Here is a 22,177-nt window from a genome sequence, read left to right on the forward strand (position 1 = left end):
GTGATGAAGCTAGGCCAAGGGGTCAACTTTAAAATATAACATTAAAATATAACATTAAAATATAACATTATTTAAATGAAATGAACTTATCATTCCAAAAACATCCCAAGGCCAAAAGTGATGAAGCCAATTGAACCAACTAAAGAAGAGAACCAACTGTGGTGAAATAATCAGGACCACTGCCAGAAATAGAATTTACTAAAAATAGTAAATTCCAAAAAAGTGCTCGGAACGCAAAGCCAGACATACCACTGCGAAGCCCTCTAAAAACCCAGAAAGAATCCGCGATCCAAACTCTAATTCACGAGCAACAACAACCTCCAAAACTAGAAACCCTAATTTCACCCATTGAGTAGCCTACGGGTCTCCGAAATAGGCCATCGGTCAACTAAAACATCACGCCTGAGAAGGGGACATTACATATTCTCTCCCATTATCTGTTCTCAGAGTCTTGATTTTCTTCCCGGATGAGTTTTCTGTCAAGGCTTTGAATTCTTTGAATCTGTTTAGAATTTCTTCAGATTCTTTGCACTTTAAGAAATAGATCCACGTCTTCCTTGAAAAATCATCCACAAAAATCACATAGTATAAGGCTCCACCTATGGAAGGTTTGGACATAGGTCCACACAAGTTTGAGTGGATTAGCTCCAATGTAACTTTGGTTTTGCTTGAGCTAATTTGAAAAGGACCTTTGGTGTTCTTTCCTAGAGCACATCCTTTGCAGGTCCCACAGTTCGAGGGGTTTAACTTAGGTAATCCTATTACCATCTTGTCTAAAGAGTTTAGAGCACAAAAATGTAAATGCCCTAATCTTCTACGCCAAATTTCACTCAAGTCTATAGTTTCATGAACAAGGGCTTGTTTAGGTTCAGTACACAATTTGTAAAGATATTCATGCCTCTTTCCTATAACTTGAGCTTTCTTGAATGTAGATGTTTTAGGCCATGCCAGGACTTTTCCATCCATGAAGGTGACCCTATTGCCATTATCCTCAAGGGCAGAAATGGATATCAGGTTCCTTTTGATTTCTAGTACATATAGTACATAATTCAACTAAATAGTTATGCCTGATTCTAACTTGATTGTACAGCTCCCCACTCGTTTCACTGGATGTGCGGAATCATCTCCAATGGTAACTTCCTCATCAGTTTCTTCCACCATATCTTCCATGTTTTCTCAATATCTGGTGATATGTCAAGATGATCCACTATCAATCACCCAGGTGCAGGATTTGTTGGAAACTTGATTTGAAAGTGCTGTGTAGAATGTGAACATTTCAGATTCCTCTTGAGAGTATGTTTTTCCAACCTTGGTATATGTTGCTTGCTTCTTTGTTCGATCTGGACAGTTAGCAGCTATCATGTCCCCTTTCTAGAGTGGACATCAGAGACGGAAGAGTTGGCCTATCATTGGAGTCTCGTAGGCTAGCAAAGGTTGATTGGGACTCATTCAATGCATATAGTGACTGGATTTTGTCTTTATAGGCAGTTTGGAGCCAGTTTGGAGCAGTTCCTAGATTTTAGGGGATATCCCTAAATTTTAGGAGGTCGTGACAGTTGCTAGTTGTGAGGTTATTCATGACCTTTCAGATGGTTTCAATTTCAGGAGATTTGGGTGTCTTTCCTAATTTCTAGGAGCATCCCTAGATTTTAGGGATGAGATTGCCAGTTGATCCATGATTTCCGACATTAGTCACAGACAGGTGACAAGTTCAGTTTCAGGCTTTTGGTGTGTTTCGAGCTTTCTGTAGCTATTTGGGTTATATTTTTAATATATTTAAATATTTCCTAAGTTAGCGTTTTAATATTTTAAATAAGTCTATGTCTATAGCCATTTTGAAGTAATAAGGGGTTTTTGGCTTCATCTGGATTCGTATGCCCATGTGTTATAGCTCGTTGGAAAGGTCTTGAACTTTTCTAAATGATTTTCACTTGCTAGGGTCCTTTTGGCGCTTGGAGTTGTTTTATATTGAAAAAGTGGTGTTTTTTCTATACTTGGGCGCCCAATATAGGGAAATATGACTTTATATTAAAGCACACTTTTCATATATCTTTAGGGTTCGATTTGGAAGGAAAGAGATATAAGGAGAAGGAAACCTAATTTCTCATTATCTTTTACATATTGAAAACTTGTTTGGTGCGATAATGCTTTGGGAGAGCAATTCTTTAATCTGGGACGCAAACCCCATGATTGGTACTGGCTGGGACGTAGCCCTCAGCTATTGATTGGCAGTGGATTCTTTTGGCATTGGCATTATTGGTCAGAGTGTATGCGCTATTCCTTGTAGAGATTCAGATTGCTTGGTGAGGGTTTCAACAAGGTGGTTGAATTTCCCAGTTGAGGCGTGATTGTTTCAGCTTGATGCCACCATTACAGCGGGTACACTTTATGCTGGAAGTGGTGAAGACTTTCATTCAGCCATAGCTGGTGTTCTTAGTTTGTGTTCATCATCTACCCTTCAATTGGCACCATTATTGGATGTAAGCACATCCCCAGTGCGTAGGGAATAATCTGGATGTTATAAATCAGAAATCTGCCTAGTATGATTTGTATCAATTCTTATTTAATTGAATGTTCTTACTTGTTTCAGCTTCCTTCCTTATTTGTTGTTCTTTATTCATTACTTGCTTATATATTCAAAAAATAACAAAAAGAAACCAAACATTCTACAACTTCTCTCTATTCTGTAAGACCATTAGCAAAATCACAGGAAAAATATACCAAAACATTCTACAAATTGCAGGAATCAGGAATGGACAGAGAACTTTCATTTAGGGGTAATATACCTCTACATAAGAATGTTTTGGTGCCCTCAAGTTTTGATGAGTGGGACAAGAATTTATGTGATGGTTTTGTTAGACATGTGGATTCAACTCAAGGAGACATTAGGACAGCTTTGGATAATGAATTGTCCTCACCTTCCGTGTAGGGGATTTCCCAAGAGGCAACTGATTTAGAGGTTAGCAATTCTGATTTTCATGACAGCAGTGAGGTACCTTTGTATCAGCTTGAGGTATCAATGTCTACACTTGTACAAGATGGTGCCAATGGGCTATCACATGAAGGTATTCAAAATTCGAGTACCAATGATGCTTTGAATGTTGAGAACTCATATGATGATGATTCTGATTTTATAGATCAGACCTTAGAATCCAGCCCAGTATGTTCTCTTAGTAGCACTGGACCCCAGAATCATGAGCCAGTGGGTTGTGCGGACACATGGGATGCAGAAGAGAGTGATGACAGTGCATTTTCAGCAGTATCATCATTGACGGATGTGGTGTTCTCAGAGGCACAGAGCAGCAGTACTTTGGATGAGGGTGTATCCATGGCCGAGTGCATACATGATGTTGACTACAGAGAGGTACAGGATACAGATACAACTTCTTTCCACAATGTAGATTTTGAGTTTGTACAGTTACACGAGAGCCAGCATTCTCGGACTCCTCATCACCTAATTGGACAACTCAAGGTTGATGACAGGAGTATAGACACAGTTATTGAGCATTTCGACGTCACTCGCCAGTTGTTGGCTACACATAGTTGGAGCACCCTCATGATTGATGAGCAGGGCAGCAGTGATTTTTCCTTACCAGAGTTTCATGCTCTTTATGGAGCCATTGGGATACTGAAGCATGAGTATTTACAGTTAGTGGCTGACCGAGATTATCTCCTTCAGAGGGATTTTATTAGTTATGGTGCTTTGTTGAGGGAAGAGGAGGAAGTTGATATCCTCTCTCAGAAGCTTGAGGCGACTATTGTTGCATGGCAGGATACCCAATTGTCCCTTCAGGAAGCGAACTCCAGATTGGAGGAGCTTTCTGATAGATCGAGAGTGGCACAGACATCATCAGCGACAAATACAATACAATGTTCTACTGTGACATTGCGAGATTCACCAAAGAGTTGTGATTTGACTCACGTTATTACTCCATCATTGTTTTCACAGGCGACTAGTAGTTTGTCAGCTGGTTGGGAGTATGATACTCCTGTTGACTTGTTTCCTTCTCTGGAAAGCAAATCTTCTTTTACACCTCTTACAGCTGACGAGGGAAACCAGTATGTTTCACCACAGAGCCACAGTGCTCAATTGAGGTGTATTTTGGATTTTGGATCTCAGACATATGAGTTGTCTTCGGATTCATGGTTTGAGAGCAATGGGAGTGATGATGAGTTTGATGGACAAGATTATGACACGGAGCCATTGAGTGAGCCTAGGAGAGTCCATTTAGATTACCTCGCGAGGAGTGCACTTCATTTCTCTTTTAGTCCGATTGTAGATGATTGGATGGATCGCATATGTGAGTTGGTTCGGGACTTGTACTATCCGTGATGCGATAGTGCTCTCCCATCTTCAGAGGATAGAGTTATTGATTGCAGGCACCTGATCCAGCAATTTGGGTGGATTGTTTGCGGGATCAGAAAACAACCAACCGTTATGATGAGCAGCGACCGTCAGAGTTTTTCATCTCCTTGACACAGAGACTTCATCCAGGATCATGGGGGAAGGATGATGCATGGATTAGCAGGTGTGTTGTTGTGGATGGTTATCACAGGTGTGAGAGTTTCACAGTGGCTGTAGAGAGACATGGTATCGAGGATGCCTCTTACTATCATTGTCTCTTCATGACAGATGGATGTGGATTTAGTTTTATTTGGGATCCAAGTGTTGATTCATTTGATACAGCATCTTATAGGGATTATAGTATGTTGCTCCAGCTATTAAGATTATATGGCACTTATATCAAAGGAGAGCAACAGGAGCAGTTTATGTCCTACAGGTGGTTTGTGTGGGATCATGGTATAGACATGTGTAGTACCTTTCTTTCGTGGATCCTACATGGGTTGCTTCACTTCAGATGTATAGATGTAGTCGTGGGTGTACAGTGGTTGTTGACACTTGGACGGTATGTTCGGAATTTCACGAGGATGGAGTTGGAGTTTACCCACTATCCATCTCAATTTATCAAGCAGAGTGGGACGACAGTTGATCCACAGGTTGATTGTCATCAAATAGCTGACGTGGATGAGTTATGTGATGTTACTCCTAGTGAGTACTTTGAGCCAATTGATGTGGCAGTTTCACCTGATTCTCTAGACAGGGTGATTGTTTCATTGCTGGTTGGTGATTACATATTTTTAGATGCCAGCCTGGACAGTGATGATTTTAGTCAGTATTATATATTGTCTAGTGAGTTGGCATTAGATCTTCCGGCACATCAGCAGCAGTGTTTGGCAGTTGTGTGTCACTTGTGTCAAATGGGGTCAGATCACAGAGGGTCTTCCATGGATTGGCATTCATTGGATATTATGACAGATGTTATGCATGTTGGTGATCACAGACACACTAGTGATCTTGGCATTTATGGATATTTGATCTATGGAGATGATATAGTTTTCCATTGCTCACTTGAGGTATTCAGCGGGAGCTATGCTTCGCTCTGGGACCCAGGCAGTGTTGATTTGACAGCACAGGTGCTTCAGCGTTTTGAGGAGCCATTCCAGACCGGGGTATTGCATGTTGTTTATATCAGAGATGAGTAGCAGTTACATGCAATGATTTGTTTACGTCTTATTTGGGATGGTGGAGAATTGGTGTTTCAATTGCTTGTGGGCAAGCAACTCCGAGAGGGGAGGATTGGCATGTCCCCTTTCTAGAGTGGACATCAGAGACGGAGGAGTTGGCCTATCATTGGAGTCTCGTAGGCTAGCAGAGGTTGATTGGGACTCATTCAGTGCATATAGTGACTGGATTTTGGCTTTACAGGTAGTTTGGAGCCAGTTTGGAGCAGTTCCTAGATTTTAGGGGATATCCCTAAATTTTAGGAGGTCGTGACAGTTGCCAGTCGTGAGGTTATTCATGACCTTTCAGATGGTTTCAGTTTCACGAGATTTGGGTTTGTTTCCTACTTTCTAGGAGCATCCCTAGATTTTAGGGATGAGACTTCCAGTTGATCCATGATTTCCGACATCAGTCATAGACAGGTGACAGGTTCAGTTTCAGGCTTTTGGTGTGTTTCGAGCTTTCTGTAGCTATTTGGGTTATATTTTTAATATTTTAAATAAGGCTATGTCTATAGCCATTTCGGAGTAATAAGGGATTTTTGGCTTCATCTGGATTCGTATGCCCATGTGTTATAGCTCGTTGGAAAAGTCTTGAACTTTTCTAAATGATTTTCACTTGCCAGGGTCCTTTTGGCGCTTGGAGTTATTTTATATTGAAAAAGTGGTGTTTTTTCTGTACTTGGGCGCCCAATATTGGGAAATATGACTTTATATTAAATCGCACTTTTCATATATCTTTAGGGTTTGATTTGGAAGGAAAGAGATATAAGGAGAAGGAAACCTAATTTCTCATTATCTTTTACATATTGAAAACTTGTTTGGTGCGATAATGCTTTGGGAGAGCAATTCTTCAATCTGGGACGCAAACCCCATGATTGGTACTGGCTGGGACGTAGCCCTCAGCTATTGATTGGCAATGGATTCTTTTGGCATTGGCATTATTGGTCAGAGTGTATGCGCTATTCCTTGTGGAGATTCAGATTGCTTGGTGAGGGTTTCAGTAGGGTGGTTGAATTTCCCAGCTGGGGCGTGATTGTTTCAACTTGATGCCACCATTACAACAGGTAAACTTACGTTGGAAGTGGTGAAGACTTTCATTCAGCCATAGCTGGTGTTCTTGGTTTGTGTTCATCATCTACCCTTCAGTTGGCGCCATTATTGGATGTAAGCACATCCCCAGTGCGTAGGGAATAATCTGGATATTATAAATCAGAAATCTGCCTGGTACGATTTGTATCAATTCTGATTTAATTGAATGTTCTTACTTGTTTCAGCTTCCTTCCTTATTTGTTGTTCTTTATTCATTACTTGCTTATATATTCAGAAAAATACAAAAAGAAACCAAACATTCTGCAACTTCTCTCTATTTTGTAAGACCATCAGTAAAATCACAGGAAAAATATAGTTTATTATTTTAAAAATTACAGCGGATCAGCAAGGGGATCCATCAAGGATCTTTCAGCAGCATAGTGTCCATATTGGTCACATCGGAAGCATTGAATTTGAGAGACATTTTTTCTTGGTTTGCCCTTTCCATTAAATTTTCTCTTCCTCTTGAAATTCTTCTTCTTTCCCTTATTCTTAAAGTTGGAATTAGTGTTAAGAACATGAATGTCCTCATCTAAACCCTTTTGTTTGCTCCCTTTGGTGAGTAGTCTAGTTTCTTATAGAAGACAGTCAAATCTTAGTCTGTCCAAGTTAGGAAGTTCGGGTCTTGCACTTATGCCTTGCACACAAGGTTCCCATGAGTTAGGTAATCCACTTAAGGCAATGTAGGTTAATTCCTTTTCAGCAATTTTACATCCAACTGAAGATAGTTGATCTCGAAGTGTTATTATCCTCATGAAGTAAGCATTTATAGTTTCATCTTTATTCATGTTTATGTTGTTTATTTGCCTCTTGAGTGCGAGTGTCCTACCAGTATTATTGATTTCAAATGCATTTTCAAGTGATTTCATCATGAGATGTGCAGTTTCTTGTCTTGCTAGGATTGGAACAATGTAATCTCGAACAGCATCTATGATCAATCTCATGGCCTTCTCATTGTTTTCTATCCAATGAGATTTTTCTGGTTCATCTTTAGGTTCGGTGATTTTATCGTATACATATGAGTATACTTTGTTTTCCTTCAACAACATAGTGATTCTTAGCTTCCATGATGAAAAGTTATTTGCTCCATCTAATCGATCCTCGAATCTGATCGTGCTTGCCATGTTTGATGAAGGAATTTGATTATTCTTCAAATTATGTGATCTTTAGTTACTCAAGTTCAATTTAGGATCAAATTATATCCTGGCTCTGATACCATGTTAATGCCAATTGAACTTATTATAGATATAGATAGATGTGAACTAAATCAAATTCAGTCTTCTATTTGCAGGTAAGTATCTTTAAATTCAGTTCTTTAACTTCTTTAGACTCAAGTAGAGAAAGACAAATCACAAGTATGTAAAAATGTCTTTAGAATCTAATATCAAAGAATGCAGTAGATGATTTGCAACTAGTATAGAATCAGTTACTTATCTGTACTTTGACTGATATGAAGCAGTGCCTGATATATAATATTGCTCAAGTCCACCTTGATCATTGATAGACCTCGCCCAGGTAAGTATACAGTAATGTCTGATATGATGATTAATTCACTAATAGTGAATGCCCAGCACTTGAAAATATATATTCAATCTGCAGTATAAACTGCCCTTAATATGATGTCGATCTGCGATATAGAATGACTTGGATATTGTTATCAATCTGCAATATCAAATGAATATATAATGTCGAACTATATCTTGTGAATATATGAGTCGCTGGGATTATCTCTGCTGAAGAATACAAGTCATTTATCAATTTCGATGATTGCATTCTTCCATCGAATGAGGCTATATATGAATTGTAGAACCGATCCATGGTCGGTTGTGTCTCTTCAATATCAAACGGTATATCTTAATGGTTAGTTAGTAAGTAATTACTAACTAACCCGATTCATATGAATCTGATTAGTTAGTAAGTACTAACTAACTATTAGTATGTTAACAATACAAACATGGATTGAACTATAATTCAATCTCATCTCCAGCACTTAACATTTGATAATGATTCATATATGTCTCAAGTTCATCTTAGATGTGAAGATATTAATCCAAGTCTTACATCGGTATGGTTTGTGCTTCAATGTGTATATATATATATGTGAATATATGCAAGGCATATGTTCACACATATATATACAAATAGATCTCAGTAATCTAACCATAGCTACAATATCTTCAACACAAAGCCTAAACAACTAAGCCCTGGAAACAAACCCAGAAAGCAAAAGGAGGGGTCCCTATTTGCAATGGGGCGATGTGTGAATATGTCATAACAGTACCTAAATCAGGGCTTAAGATGAAGATGAGGACATTTCATGATGCACCTATGGCTGGTCACCCTATTTTCTACAAGACCTACAAGTAGACCCGTGAGAGATTCTCTCAAAAAGCGCTTTAAAATGAAGTCCTTTAAGTATGTTAAAGAGTGCCCTACATGCCAACAAAATAAAATTGAGCATACTTATCCTATTAGTTTGTCGAACCCCTAGCCCATTACCAGTCAAAAATCGGAAAGTGTTTCAATGGATTTTATTACAGGACTTGCTAAGGTGCAAAGGCAAGATTGCATATATGTGGTTGTAGTTGACCAAATTTGCTCACTTTTTTGTTGTTTCAACAATGTTTATAACAGTACCAAGTGACAGATTTACTCTTCAAGGAGGTGTTCAGGTTGCACAAAAATGCCTAAGAACATTGTTAGCAACAAGGACAACAAGTTCTTGAATTTGTTTTGGCAAGAACTATTTAGATTGAGTGGAACTAAGCTCACTCCCAACACTAATTACCACCTACAAGCTGATGGGAAAATGGATACTGCCAACAAGTAGGTTGAAGGGTATCTTTGTAACTATGTTTCAAGGGAGTAAAAGGTATGGGTGAAGTGGTTGCATTTAGGTGAGTATTGTTATAACTCCACTTATCACATGCCCATCAAGATGTCTCCCTTCATGAAGTTTTATGGGTATGAAGCTCCTAGCTTGATTGATTTGTTGTTTGGTGATAGTAGAGTGCCTAAGGCCAAGGATTTATTGCAGCAAAGTCAAGACATTATGAAATATTTGAAAGATAACCTACAGCATGCTCAAAATAAGCAGATTTTGTATTGAAACCAGCACCATTTTGAGTGTGCATTTGAGATAGGAGACATGGTTTATTTAAGATTGCAGCTCTATAGGCAATCCACTCTCATGAAGAGTGAATCCAGAAACTAAAGCCACATTTCTACAACCCATTCGGGATTCAGGGATCTCTAAGAGGATTAAAGAGGTGGCATATGAATTAGAGCAACCAGAGAGTAGCAAGGTGCACAATGTCTTCCATGTGTCTCACCTCAAGAAGCCCCTTGGACATAATGGTGTTCCCTCTTTTGAGTTACCCACTATGGATGAGGAAGGGAAACTTGTGTTAGTTCTAGAGGCAATCATTGATTATAGGGAGTGTACTTTGAGGAGGACCATTAGGGACTATTTAGTAAAGTGGAAGAACTTACCAATGGAGGATGCTACTAGGGAGAGTCAGCAGATTTTAAAGCATCCAAACTTACAATTGCTTGGGAACAAGCAATTTTGGGGAGGGAAGACTTTAAAGTCCCCTTCTCGATCCTAGTCATTAGAGGTGACCGTTAGTCTATTCCCAAGTTCCCCTAGGCTATTGGTATTGATAAGGGGACTTCACAGTTCTTAGAGAGTTTGGTTTCGATTTTTCTTGGCTTTTTGTGGTGGTGTTGAGCTCACTTGGTGATTGGATTCACAATGACACTTCAATATCCACAAACTAGAAACATGTCCCTCTATCCCCTACCATCCCCATCCCCAAAACTTGGGGGAACATAGGTTTAGAGTCTCAAAGAGAACATTTTGTACCTCGTTTGCCAATTGAAGAAGAACTAACTATCAAGTAGAAGGCATCATGACCACAAATTCCACTAAATGTAATTAGTTGAGGATCTAATTGACCTGACTTCTAATAGAATGTAATATCAGCACCAAGTTATACCTAACTGATGTATGACTGACTTTGATGTTGTGACTCCCACATCCGATCAGTTATAATCATTCAAATATTTTTTGAAATTTTTATTGTGTCTGCCAGAAATGTAACTGCTGTGGTAAAATGTAATGTCCCCACTTTGAAATAGAATTTCATAATAAATAAGAATAATAAAATTAAGATTTAATTAAGTTAATGAATGGCCTAAAGACAAAAAATGAAAAGTTGCGACTCCCTCAAACATGAGATATAAAAGGGAGAAGAGAACTTCATTTGAGGGGGGGTATTTTGGGAATTAGAAGTGCAGATCTGATTGTGAAAGGTTGTGTCCATTTCAAAGGGCAGAAATAATGAAGAGTTGCACTCTTCCAAAGGGTGCTAATGGTTGCAGGGTATGTCTCTTGCCAAAGTGCATACATGATGAAGAGGTGTGACCTCTCCCTTCACATTGAGAGATATAAAAGAAAGTAACCAAAGCATCCAGTGAGATGGCCATCGATCAGATCAGATCAGATCAGAACTGTTATTAAGTTACAGGCAGTAACATCCTTGTTCTTGGTGGTATGCATGGGGATGTGCTTAATATATGCAGTCTGATAATATTCTTATGCAGAATTTAGTAGGAATATTAATAATATTAATATAGACTGCAATATATATGACAGTCATACTTAATTTTATATACATTCATAATAATTGAAAGACAAATACATTCACAGTCTAAGTACTTAATCAATTCTAATTCTATTCCCCAAGGGAGACGGGTGTGGTTAGGGAGAGGCAGAGTAAATCCACTCCAAGATAAAAGGGCCCCAAGGATGAAAGGACTGATGTTCCTGACGTCTGAGCTGAATTAGGGAGGTAGTGTCATAATATCCTAGACAAGCCAATGCCCTCTTCTGGAATTAAGAATCAGAAGGGATTAGGAATTAGGACTGGAGTAATGACAATATTAAGTTGAATTATGGACAACTTTACTTATCTACTCTGAATTAACATAATATACTAGGTAGTAATGTATGTTTCCCATTGGGAATTGACAGCCTATAAATAGGGGATATTACATAAAATTAATTTGGAATTCTTTCCATGCTAAAATAGGGGATTTGTTTAGTAGGAAGTGATGGTTTGCTGGAAGGTGGACAATTTTGCCTTGTCTGAGAAAAGACTTTTTCTTTGGTAAGAGAATGTATGCCGTTTCAATCCAGAAAATAAAAGTTTGTTTATTTATTGTGGGAACTTGTGAACTTTCTACTGTTTCTGTCTTTATTACTAAATGTTTTTAGTGGCAGCTAATTTTTTTGTGCAGAATAGAGTAATCTGTGTCACTGACTAATACAAAATCTAAAGGACATGCAAAACTGAAAGAATTATTTCAACGTCATGGGAACACAGGTTAGTGCCATGAAGACTTGTTGATGAAATATAACATTATGTATGGGAGTTAGAACCAGGGATCAGTGTCACCGGAAGTTGATATGGCCAAAGCATGATGCATCAAGATTAGATATGAGAGGAAACCAACAAGCACAGGATCCACGTCATGAGGCTAAATGAGTTTTCCAGGATCAATGTGCTAGAATCCAGATCAATCAAGAGACAAATAAAAACATAACAGCAGAAACAACTAAGCTTACTAACATTTATACTAAGAAAAAATTCATGATATGTGAAATCCTTAGCCACAAGTTATATTTTGCTATGGAAAGAACTGGTTGAAACTGCCAATGTAAAAGGATTTCAGTAGTGAGCTAATCCAACATCTAACAGAGCACCTACCTAACAATTGATATGAAGGTAATCTGCTGAATTATGAATGATTTTTGCTGGAACATAGTGGACAAAAACGAAGGCATATTTGAGCTAAGGTCTGGAATCAGAGTGAAACAAACCTTTCCCCTCTTTAATAATAAGAAGTGGAGGGGTTACTGAGATTGGGGGACTTCAGAGGGGGAAGAAATTTATAAGTACCATTCCTGGAAGTTTCAACCCGAACAGAAATGTGCAGCCCCCAAATATAGATAAGACGACTGTTTGACTGCTAAAATATTAAAATGCATCAGGTACTTGTGAAGGTTGAAGGGACTGCTGAATATGGAAAAAAGAAAATGCTCCTTGGTGCACAGTTTTGGAGTGATCCATTTCTGTCTCAACCATGTTAAGGGTGCATACATGATAACAGTGGGAAGTTCTTTTTCTGGCACAACAATCTGATGAAAAGCAACCTGGGTACCTCTGACTAGGAATTGAGACTGGTCCATTTTTCAAAACCTTTCCAAACATATTTTCAAATACTGAGCTTTAACCAACCTTTATCCTTGGCATGGCTACCAAACATTGTGAACAGAGTAAATATGCATTGGGCAACACATACTTAGAAACCATAAACTGGCATCAAAAGGCATAGGCACATGCATCTATTGAATACACATTTAGAAAAGGGAGGAAAATTAATTCTTTGCCACAAACATGAAATCAGGAACATATCACTATTAATATCCATAAACATCTAGGAAGAGAGGCCACCAATTTTCAAAGCTCCTTGTTTAAAAGACTGAAGCCACTGGAATTCAGATCCTAAAAATCATATTATCACAGATTAAAGGACTTGAACAAAAATTAGGTCCTTATTTATGTCATGGTGGGATTATTCAGTAACTCCATTCAGAAATAATGAGTAATAATAATTTATACTCTTTACATATCAGAAACAATAATCTGTACACTTCATGTAGAGAAATTTGATGTAAATGACAGGTAAGCTGTTGAAGAACAGTAGCAAAAATGGCATATATGCAGAAAATGAATTTGTAAAATATATTCTTAATCCAATATATCCGAAAAATACTCCCAAGAACTTTCTAAAATGATACTTGCAATGCAACTCAAAGAAATTTCTATTAATAAGATAGAAAGAAATTATATTAATATCCACAAGCAATCATAGAAAATACATCCGATTACAATTGAACGATACTGGGGTAGAAAACTTCTAGAAGTTGAAGTGACCAAGATAAAAGATAAAACGAAAAAAGTGCAATAAGAGGGGCTAAGCCCAAGACTCTTCCCTCAAAAGCTACTAATTTACTTGGATTGTTTCAATGAATAAACTGATTGCTCCGATCTATTTTGGGAGAAATTTCTACATCCCCTCAGTGAACTAAATGAGATTATTAAGTGTGCAGAGACATTACTATAGGCTTTAAAGTTGTCAAAAATGATATTCCAAGTTTCTACAACATCCTTTGAGATATGCCATCTAGTTTTTTTTATTTACTGCTTTTCTGCAATAAGCTTGTAATTTCTTTTCTCTAGGACATTTCAAGTCTGTCTTCTAGAACAATCAAAGATAGACTTGCAAAGTTGGTAAGGAAAAAGAAATGTCGCTAATTCAAAAATATTAAAAATGTCTATTTGTTTGAGATACACCTCCACTGGATTTGAGCCTACCAGTATGCCTTGGTTCAAACCCTATGGGTACCCCCTCACACTGATGCATGAGCATCTTGGGTGTAAGAGCAATCTTGCATCATCCAAAAATATTTTCTTTTACTTTGTTTGTGTGTTTGCAAGTTTTCAATAACATTCCAAGCACCATCCACCCCCACAATTCCTCCTGCATTCCGTCATAGTATTTCACATTGCAGTTGGTAACACTAAGAGCTGATAACATTCCATCCAAATTTCAAGAAATTCTAATTACCTCAAAGGCATATTTCAGTTCCAAACTTGCTACCAAGCATAACAGGATAACCAATTCCACTATGCAAATCTTGTGGTACCTTTTTGAAACATGCACAAAGATTACGGACTCAATGGTTGCAAGAGAGCTTATGTTTGAACCACATCACCACCTTCACCACATTCATTCCATAAGGTTCCCTCTACACATTTGGCCAACTACACATTACACTTGGTGTCAAGCTTTCAACTTCCTTGTGGCCAAAAGAGATCACTCCTAAAGCTAAGGCTCGCTATATAACATCACTCGTAATCATTTGAAGGCAGTCTTAATTCAGCTTCGGTTTTGACTCTTATCAGCCAATAATTGAAGAACATTGTATTGTAATATCACTCAAGAATTATATATTCATGCATAATTGTGATCGTGTATCTTTTAAGGTCGAGACTTCATGTTGTAAAGCCCTTGCAACAAACTGTAATTCAACAATGACTATAAATCAATAAAAAATGTATGCTTTTATTGTTCATTGAGTTCCATTGTATGTTTGTTCATTTGGCTACATGGTAGGATAATCCTTCATTGGATCCTCCGTCCACAACTACGTCACACACCCAAATTGTGGGAAGAAATAGAGAGACAAAATGATAATGGTGTTGACTAGCCAACAGTTAAAAAAGGTAACATTGTAGAATTCCATTGCATAACAGTTGGTTCCTTTTTTAGAAAATCATAGAAGTTGGGCAGCAAGAATTACAAATGCTCGAGCAAAATACAGCACAAAGTTGCCAGAAACAAGCACATAGAGACAAAAAAGAGATCACAAGAAACAAACAACACAAATAAAAGAGCTGCAAATGGTGATATCAAACATTGAAAGAAAGGAGAATGACATATGGAGTCAATTTGAGGAGCCTAAGACATGGGCAAGCATAGTCAAAAAACCATCAGAAGAACAAAGGGAAATTATACAAAAACAGATAAAACTAAAATAGATGGAAGTGAGGAAAGGAAGCAATAGGTTAGCCAACATAATCATTAAGGGACTGAAAGATAATGGAGAGGAGGAAAACACCAATAACCTAGCAAGAGATTTTTCTTGAGGAAAAACTTATGTGGAAAGGACAAATCTGCCAAGGACACAAGCTAGGAAAACTAAAAGTAGGTGGAAGAGAGCAAATCCAAGTCGTGATGAAAGACAAATATGATAACATACAAGTTATATGAAACAAGGGGTTATAAAAAGATTGTGTTTTTATTTAGATGAGGATTCGACACCAATGCAACAAGAAGAGCAAAGGAAGGAATGGGAAAAAGTGAGAAAAGAAAAAAAGAAAAGCATATTTTGAAAGTAGGATGAAATAGGACAAAAGTGATAGTAAGCTAGAATTGCAGAGATTCTCCCTGAAGCAGAGGTCTTGTTTTAGGGCCGACAGCTGAAAACAAAGACATGATAGTTCTTATGAAGACTAATGAACAAGATGGATCTGAAACCCCAAATTTTGTAGGGTATACAAAAGCATCAATCTGGAATGAAGTGGCTAAAAACAGGAGAGGACATGGAAAGATGGCAATCCTTGTAAAGCAACAACAAACCAGGTTTATACAGGTGTTGAAAAAAGATCCGCACAAGCAATACATATGACTTCAGATCACAGAAAATGAAAGGACAAACACCATAGCAGCAAGTTCCTTTTCCCTACAACAGTCAGAAGTAAATAAGAAAATGAATCTGAATTAAAAAGAACCACTTATAGCTTTAGGGAAAGCCATCACAGCAAACAACAAACTTGCAAGGTGATGCTAATAGGGGGTTTCAATGCTCAAACAGCAAACAAACAAGCTCAGACTCTAAGAGTCTATAGTGATATAAATGACAACCCACTACAGCTAGAGGAAAATGAAACAGTGGATGGAAAAGGAAATCCGCAGATGAGCAGAAGAGGTAACTTACCCACTATGGCTAGAGGAAGATGAAGACAACAGAGGGGAAAAGGAAATTAGCAGATGGGCATAAGAATGTAACTTACTTTAGGGAAGAATTATTAGGTTTCGATAGCATACACAGCCTTCTCATATGTAATGTCTTGAGGAAATGGCCATTGCCAAGGGGGTACACACGCACAAAATATAATGGACAAAGCATGGTTGAATATAACATATGCTCCCAAGAACTAACCCAAGAGATTATGGAAATACAAATTGGTGAATCATTAATTGATCTTAAATCTCATCATAATCCAATATGCATAAAAATCAACTTGTTGGAAATTACAAAATGACTTAAACAAACCCAAGATAATCAGTGATCCAAACAAGGGAATGTAAAGACAAGTATGACACGAAGGCAGAGAGAAAAAATCTCAAGGAGCCAGAGAAGATGGCAAATAAAAAAGGGTGCATGCAATTGGTAGAGACGATAAAGGTAGAATTAATGAAAACTAGGAGGAAAGGGTTCATAAGGCTTGCGAGCATTACCCTTTCTATTTTGAAAGAGCTACATGAAGGTATAAAGAAAACCAAATTAATGTCACATTGGCACAATGGCTAGATTATGCGAAGCAGCTTTATAAGCACAAAGAAGATAAGGATGCCCCTCCAAAGTAAGCAAAAAAGTTTACCATAAGAGAGATTATAAAAGGGATCAGCTAGTTAGTGAGTGGCAAAACACCTGATATAGATGGTTTACCATTTGAATGATTAAAAAGGGGAATCAACTTCACGGAACCTCACATAAGAGACATTTTAAAAAACATTGCTCTCAAGGCTTTCATGAAGAATGGAACAGCAACGGTGAAGGAGCTTTTTGTTGCATCATTAACTTCAAGAAAGCATTTCACATAGTTCCTACAAATAAGATATGGGACAAGATGGAAGATCTTGGAGTGGTAAGAGAGTACAAAGGTTGCAGTCCATAGACTTTACGAGTGGGTTAGAGCCAAAATCAAAACACACAGAATTGTTGAAGTGTTTCAATAGTGACATAGAGGTTAAACGTAACAATCTGCTTCTCCCACTATATTTGGCCAATATATTGACATACTAGAAGAATAGATAAGTTGATTAAGTTGGGGGAGTCCATGTAGCTAATTATGTTATAAAACTCGTATATGCAAATGATCGTATTTTGACTGTAACAACAGCCCAAAGTTTAAAGGATCATTTGAAAGCCTTAAAGCTCTTTTTGTAAAGAAGTCAAGATGCAAGTCAACGTCAACAAAACTATGATCTTCTTGCATCAGAAGGATAAAAAACATATAAGTTTCATATTTGACGGAAATGGCATGAGATGGTCACAAAATACAAATTCTTGAGGCTTGATTTCACTAACAGGCTTAATTAGGCAACTTGCATAACAAAGAGAATTTCAAGGTGGGTAAAGAGTGCTGTACTTTCTACAAAATAGATGCAAATATGCTGATTCATGGGACTGGAAAACCACCACAAAAATCTTGTTTGGGCTGCTAGTAGTGCTAGTGGTATTCTATGAATGTCAACTTTCGCCCAATGGTACATTAAGTTAAAATGGAGACAAATTGAAATAATTCAGAACTTCTTAATCACAAGCAACTTTGAGATCAAAGCATCAGTCCCATACAAAATTATGCTAGCAGAAATAGGTACATTTCTGATAGAAGCAACAGCTATGATTCATCTTTTGGGCTATACAAAGAAAATAGAGAACATGGAGTAGGACAGATGGCCAAGGGCAGTAATTGGAGAAGATTGAACATAAGAAAGAGGACATGGATGAAACAAAACAAATAATGGACAAATAAGTGGGGTCTCAACCTACAAGAATACCCAGCGACCAATAAGAGATTAAAAATTATGTGAGAGAACAGTTTAAACTACATATGTTGAGAAAGCAACTCGGGAGGAAAAAATAATACCCCATGACTGAGGTCAGTCCCACTTATGAGCATGGCCATAGAAACATCACGGGGGCAAAAATCAAATGAAAAATGCAGATGCCCATAGCCCAATTAAGGGCTAATTCACACCAACTCAGATGTAGACAGGTAGGTGAAAGGTTCCAAAAGAAAAATAAGAAGAGAGAATATGTATTTCCTGCACCTCAAGAAGGATAGAAACATAATAGCTTCTATGGAATGCTCTGAGTATGATAACATTTGGAATACCTATTAGGCCAGCTTGAAACGGAGATCGTTGACTACCAGATTTGAAGAGGGAAATGTTGAAAAAAAACAGGGAACTTTTTATCAAAATTCACGACGGGAGAATAAAACTTAAAAAGCAAAAATATAAGAGAGATTTAAACTAGGCTTTTACTGCTATTTGCTGTTTTGCAACAGCCTACCACTTTGTTTTTTCTTTTTTTAAACTTTGGGGTCCTATAGACTGTTTTGATCTTGCAGACATTATTACAATCTCCAACATATCATATAATAGCATCTCTCCTTTACCAGGTAAAAGTGGGAGACAATTAAAATGATAAATTTGCAGGCTCGTTGCTCATAGCAACATTGTATAATCGTATCGTATATCAGTGGATTCTCTCTCAACAGAAAAAGGGGTGACACACAATATGATAGATATGTAGGTTCATCGCCCCAGCAACATTGTATAAGTATATTGTATAACAGTGGATTTCCTTTCCTTCTCCTTTAAAAAAGGAGACGATTAATACAGAAGATGTATTTTGTGCGTGGTTCCTGGCAACAATGTATAGTTATATTGTATCACAGTGGATTCTTTATCCCCCTTAGAACAAGGGTAGATAATTAATATGAAAAGTCTGCAGGTCCTTGGCATTGTATAGCAGTGGATACCTTCTTCCTCCACAGGATAAAGAAGAGGAAACAATTAATATGATAAAAAGGTCTTTCCCGTTTTAGAGAGAAAGGATAAATCTCCTGCAAATATGAAAAAATCTTCTTCCCTTAAAAAAGGTGAGACAATTAAGATGGCAAATCTGCAGGTTCGTAGCTCCTAGCAACAATGTATAGTAGTATTGAATAACAGTGCATGGCTTCTCCCTCCACAGCATAAAGAAAAGAAAACAATTAATATGATAAAAAGGCTAAATCAAATGTAAATTATTCTTGTCTTTGTGTTGAATAAAAATACAAGGAAAATCAAATAATTATTCCATTTTATCAAGCAATGGAAGGAACTCAATACTTACCTCAAAAAATAATCCAAAAAGAGTTGAAGGAATTGTTCTAATAGGTTGCCCTGCATCCACAGTAAGAGACACTGTCTGGTTCTGCTGCTGCGCAATAACTACTATTCCCCCGCACCATATCACAGCAAATGCAACTAAAAAGTTCAAAATTCCTCTCCCTTCCTCCATTTCCAACAATTAACAAGCAAATAATGCAAGGCTTTCAAATTCAGCGCGCTCCCCGTTATAGCCTGTCTCTTAACATTTTTTCACAAAATCAATTAACAGCAATCCTGGAACACACTTTTCTTGCCAGACAAGAATATATGGTGACTATACTGTCCTTGGACAATATAACAACACTACCGGAATCCTTGAACAATCTTCAGACAACAGTATACAGTTTAAATTATAAATACTGTCTTTTGAAAGAAATAACAATTATACTGCAAACATTTGAACAATCTCAACTTATCAGACAACAGTGAGCAATTAAAGCCCGTTTCTTAAAGATCTATTCAAAATCTTTAACAATTGTAACCATCAAGCAGCAATTCTTCAACACTTCTTTTGATTGAACAGAAAAGCACAATAAATATGTCTCTTTTTAACTTCACATAAACTTTAAAGTATAGTAAACTCGAGCTTTGCAAAACTGATACAAAACCAATGCTTTTTCACCAAAATCCGAGAGCTTTAGTTGTGCGAAATGCAATTTTGCCAACTTTCGTCTCGAACCCGTCGGACCTTGCCTTTTAACGGCATATTCTAGCTACATCTGTAATTCCAAATTTTTAGATGAACGGGCTAAATCCCATCCATAATCTGATTGATTTGCCGTGTACTGAGAAATTTATGACTTCCGCCCCGATCCTCACAACGGACGATATACTTCAATGAAAAATGACTAAATTTTTGGAGTTCCGGGAAATTTTGAAAAAAATTATTGCTTGGAAGTAAAAATGTATTTCCAGCGCCGGCGGAACCCACCCCAGCTTGTAAATTTGACCGAATGAGAGAATTATTAAAAAAAATTATCGCAGATTATTCTTTGTCATCCTTTTACATGATTTGTGTTTTGCGATACTACTGCTGCATAGGTGTATATGTACGATACGAATTGCGTCGTACGTTTTGCATAGATGAGAACTGTATCGTATGGCAACGAGGTAGGTGGGTAGATATTGTATTAATTGCATTTTTTTAATAAATTATTCTTATGTAATAAATACTATTCACTTTAAATTGAAATGAAATATTATGTAGTTTTTAAAATGATAGTTTGAAAAAGAAAACAAATATTTAATTTATTGTTAGATCACAGTTTAACAATATAAACAAAGTTAGGTTGTTAGGGCTATACAATTAAAAATGAGAGGAGGCTTGCAATATTGAGGTTATCTTATTTTCCATTAAGTAGGTCTTTTCCTTCTTGTACTAGTTTTGACTATTCGAAATGGTATCTTGTCCTTTATTAGAGCCATCTTATAATTATCAATAAAATAAAAAATAAATTTTAATTATATCAGAAATAAATAAATTCTTGCTTATCAAAAATAAACTTGATGGAGCACTTAATATAAACCTTAATTTATTTATTTTGTGGTACTTATATAATTCCTCCTTAGGTTTTAGCCGTTAAGGTTTAATTTTTATTTTATCTTTTAGGTAAATTACGGATTAGACCGGCCTCCAATGGTCACATTGAGCCACAAGGACCAAAACTCATTAGGGAGGGAAAGTGCCCCACCCTATTTGAATTGGGGCATGTTTAAGGGGGATCTGATAGTACTGATACTTAATGTAAGTACAGATGTCGAGCTAACAAGATGAGAGGGGGGGGTGAATCATACAAACTTAATCCTCCATAAAAATAATAGATTCAACCTCGGTAACATATACTCCAGCAATATAACCAAAACTGCTAAACATGCAAACTCATAAGCATATCAACATCATAACACTCATAACACCAGATTTAACATGGAAACCCAAATAGGGAAAAACTATTGTGGGATTTCGGACCCACTAAGAAATATACTCTTCTAGAGTATGCTCGATTAAAAGCAAATCCTGTTAAAGATTACAAACACATTGCTAGATGTGACCTGGTTAAGGGATTTCCCTCAGATCTGTTAGGATCTTCACCTTGTTAGAAGTGACCTTGTTAAAGGATTTCAAACACTCAATGAGAATGTCACCTTGCTAGAGGGTTTTACAAATAAGACTATTAAGTGCGCTCGTTTAAGAGATTTTCTGCCACTTCAAAAAATAACAGTAATAAAAATCTATCTACAACTTCACATCTAAAATGCAAATTCTTATTTGCTCAATACAATCTAGTCACAGGACTTATCGTGTCCCTCTGTTGGGCTCTATACTCTGTTAATCAAACAGGTCTTCAAGTTTCTGTGCTCGGTAATCACTATGTAGCATCCCTGTGCTTACACTTGCCCGCATGCATTGTTTATCAACAGTTCCTTATTTATAAACAATTTGTTAACCGCTTAATCTCCTTTATCACATTTCCCATGATCAATCATAGCCATCAGATCTTCAAACTTGACCAGGTTCAATGTATCCTTCGATCTGAAAATGTTTTACCTCGCCTTGGAACTTGCATACATTTCTTGGAACTTGTGCTAAGGTATTGCGGTTCAATCTGCGTTGTAGATCTTCCTGTCGATTTTCCTTTGCCATAGATTCTTTAACAAAATTTAT

The 22,177-nt window shown here is 37.2% G+C and overlaps 1 protein-coding gene across 1 annotated transcript in view; it reads right to left on the minus strand.

Moving 5' to 3' along the window:
- Positions 1-20,491, minus strand: part of LOC131044783 (alpha-L-arabinofuranosidase 1) — a 230,667-nt gene extending 210,176 nt beyond the window's left edge. Inside the window, exon 1 of the mRNA XM_057978219.2 lies at positions 19,478-20,491. Coding sequence (XP_057834202.2) covers positions 19,478-19,645 — 168 coding nt within the window. The 5' untranslated portion in view covers positions 19,646-20,491. The remainder of the gene's footprint in view (positions 1-19,477) is intronic.
- Positions 20,492-22,177: the final 1,686 nt, after the last annotated feature.

The sequence above is a fragment of the Cryptomeria japonica genome, chromosome 8 (genome assembly GCF_030272615.1).
Source record: "Cryptomeria japonica chromosome 8, Sugi_1.0, whole genome shotgun sequence".
NCBI lineage: Eukaryota > Viridiplantae > Streptophyta > Pinopsida > Cupressales > Cupressaceae > Cryptomeria > Cryptomeria japonica.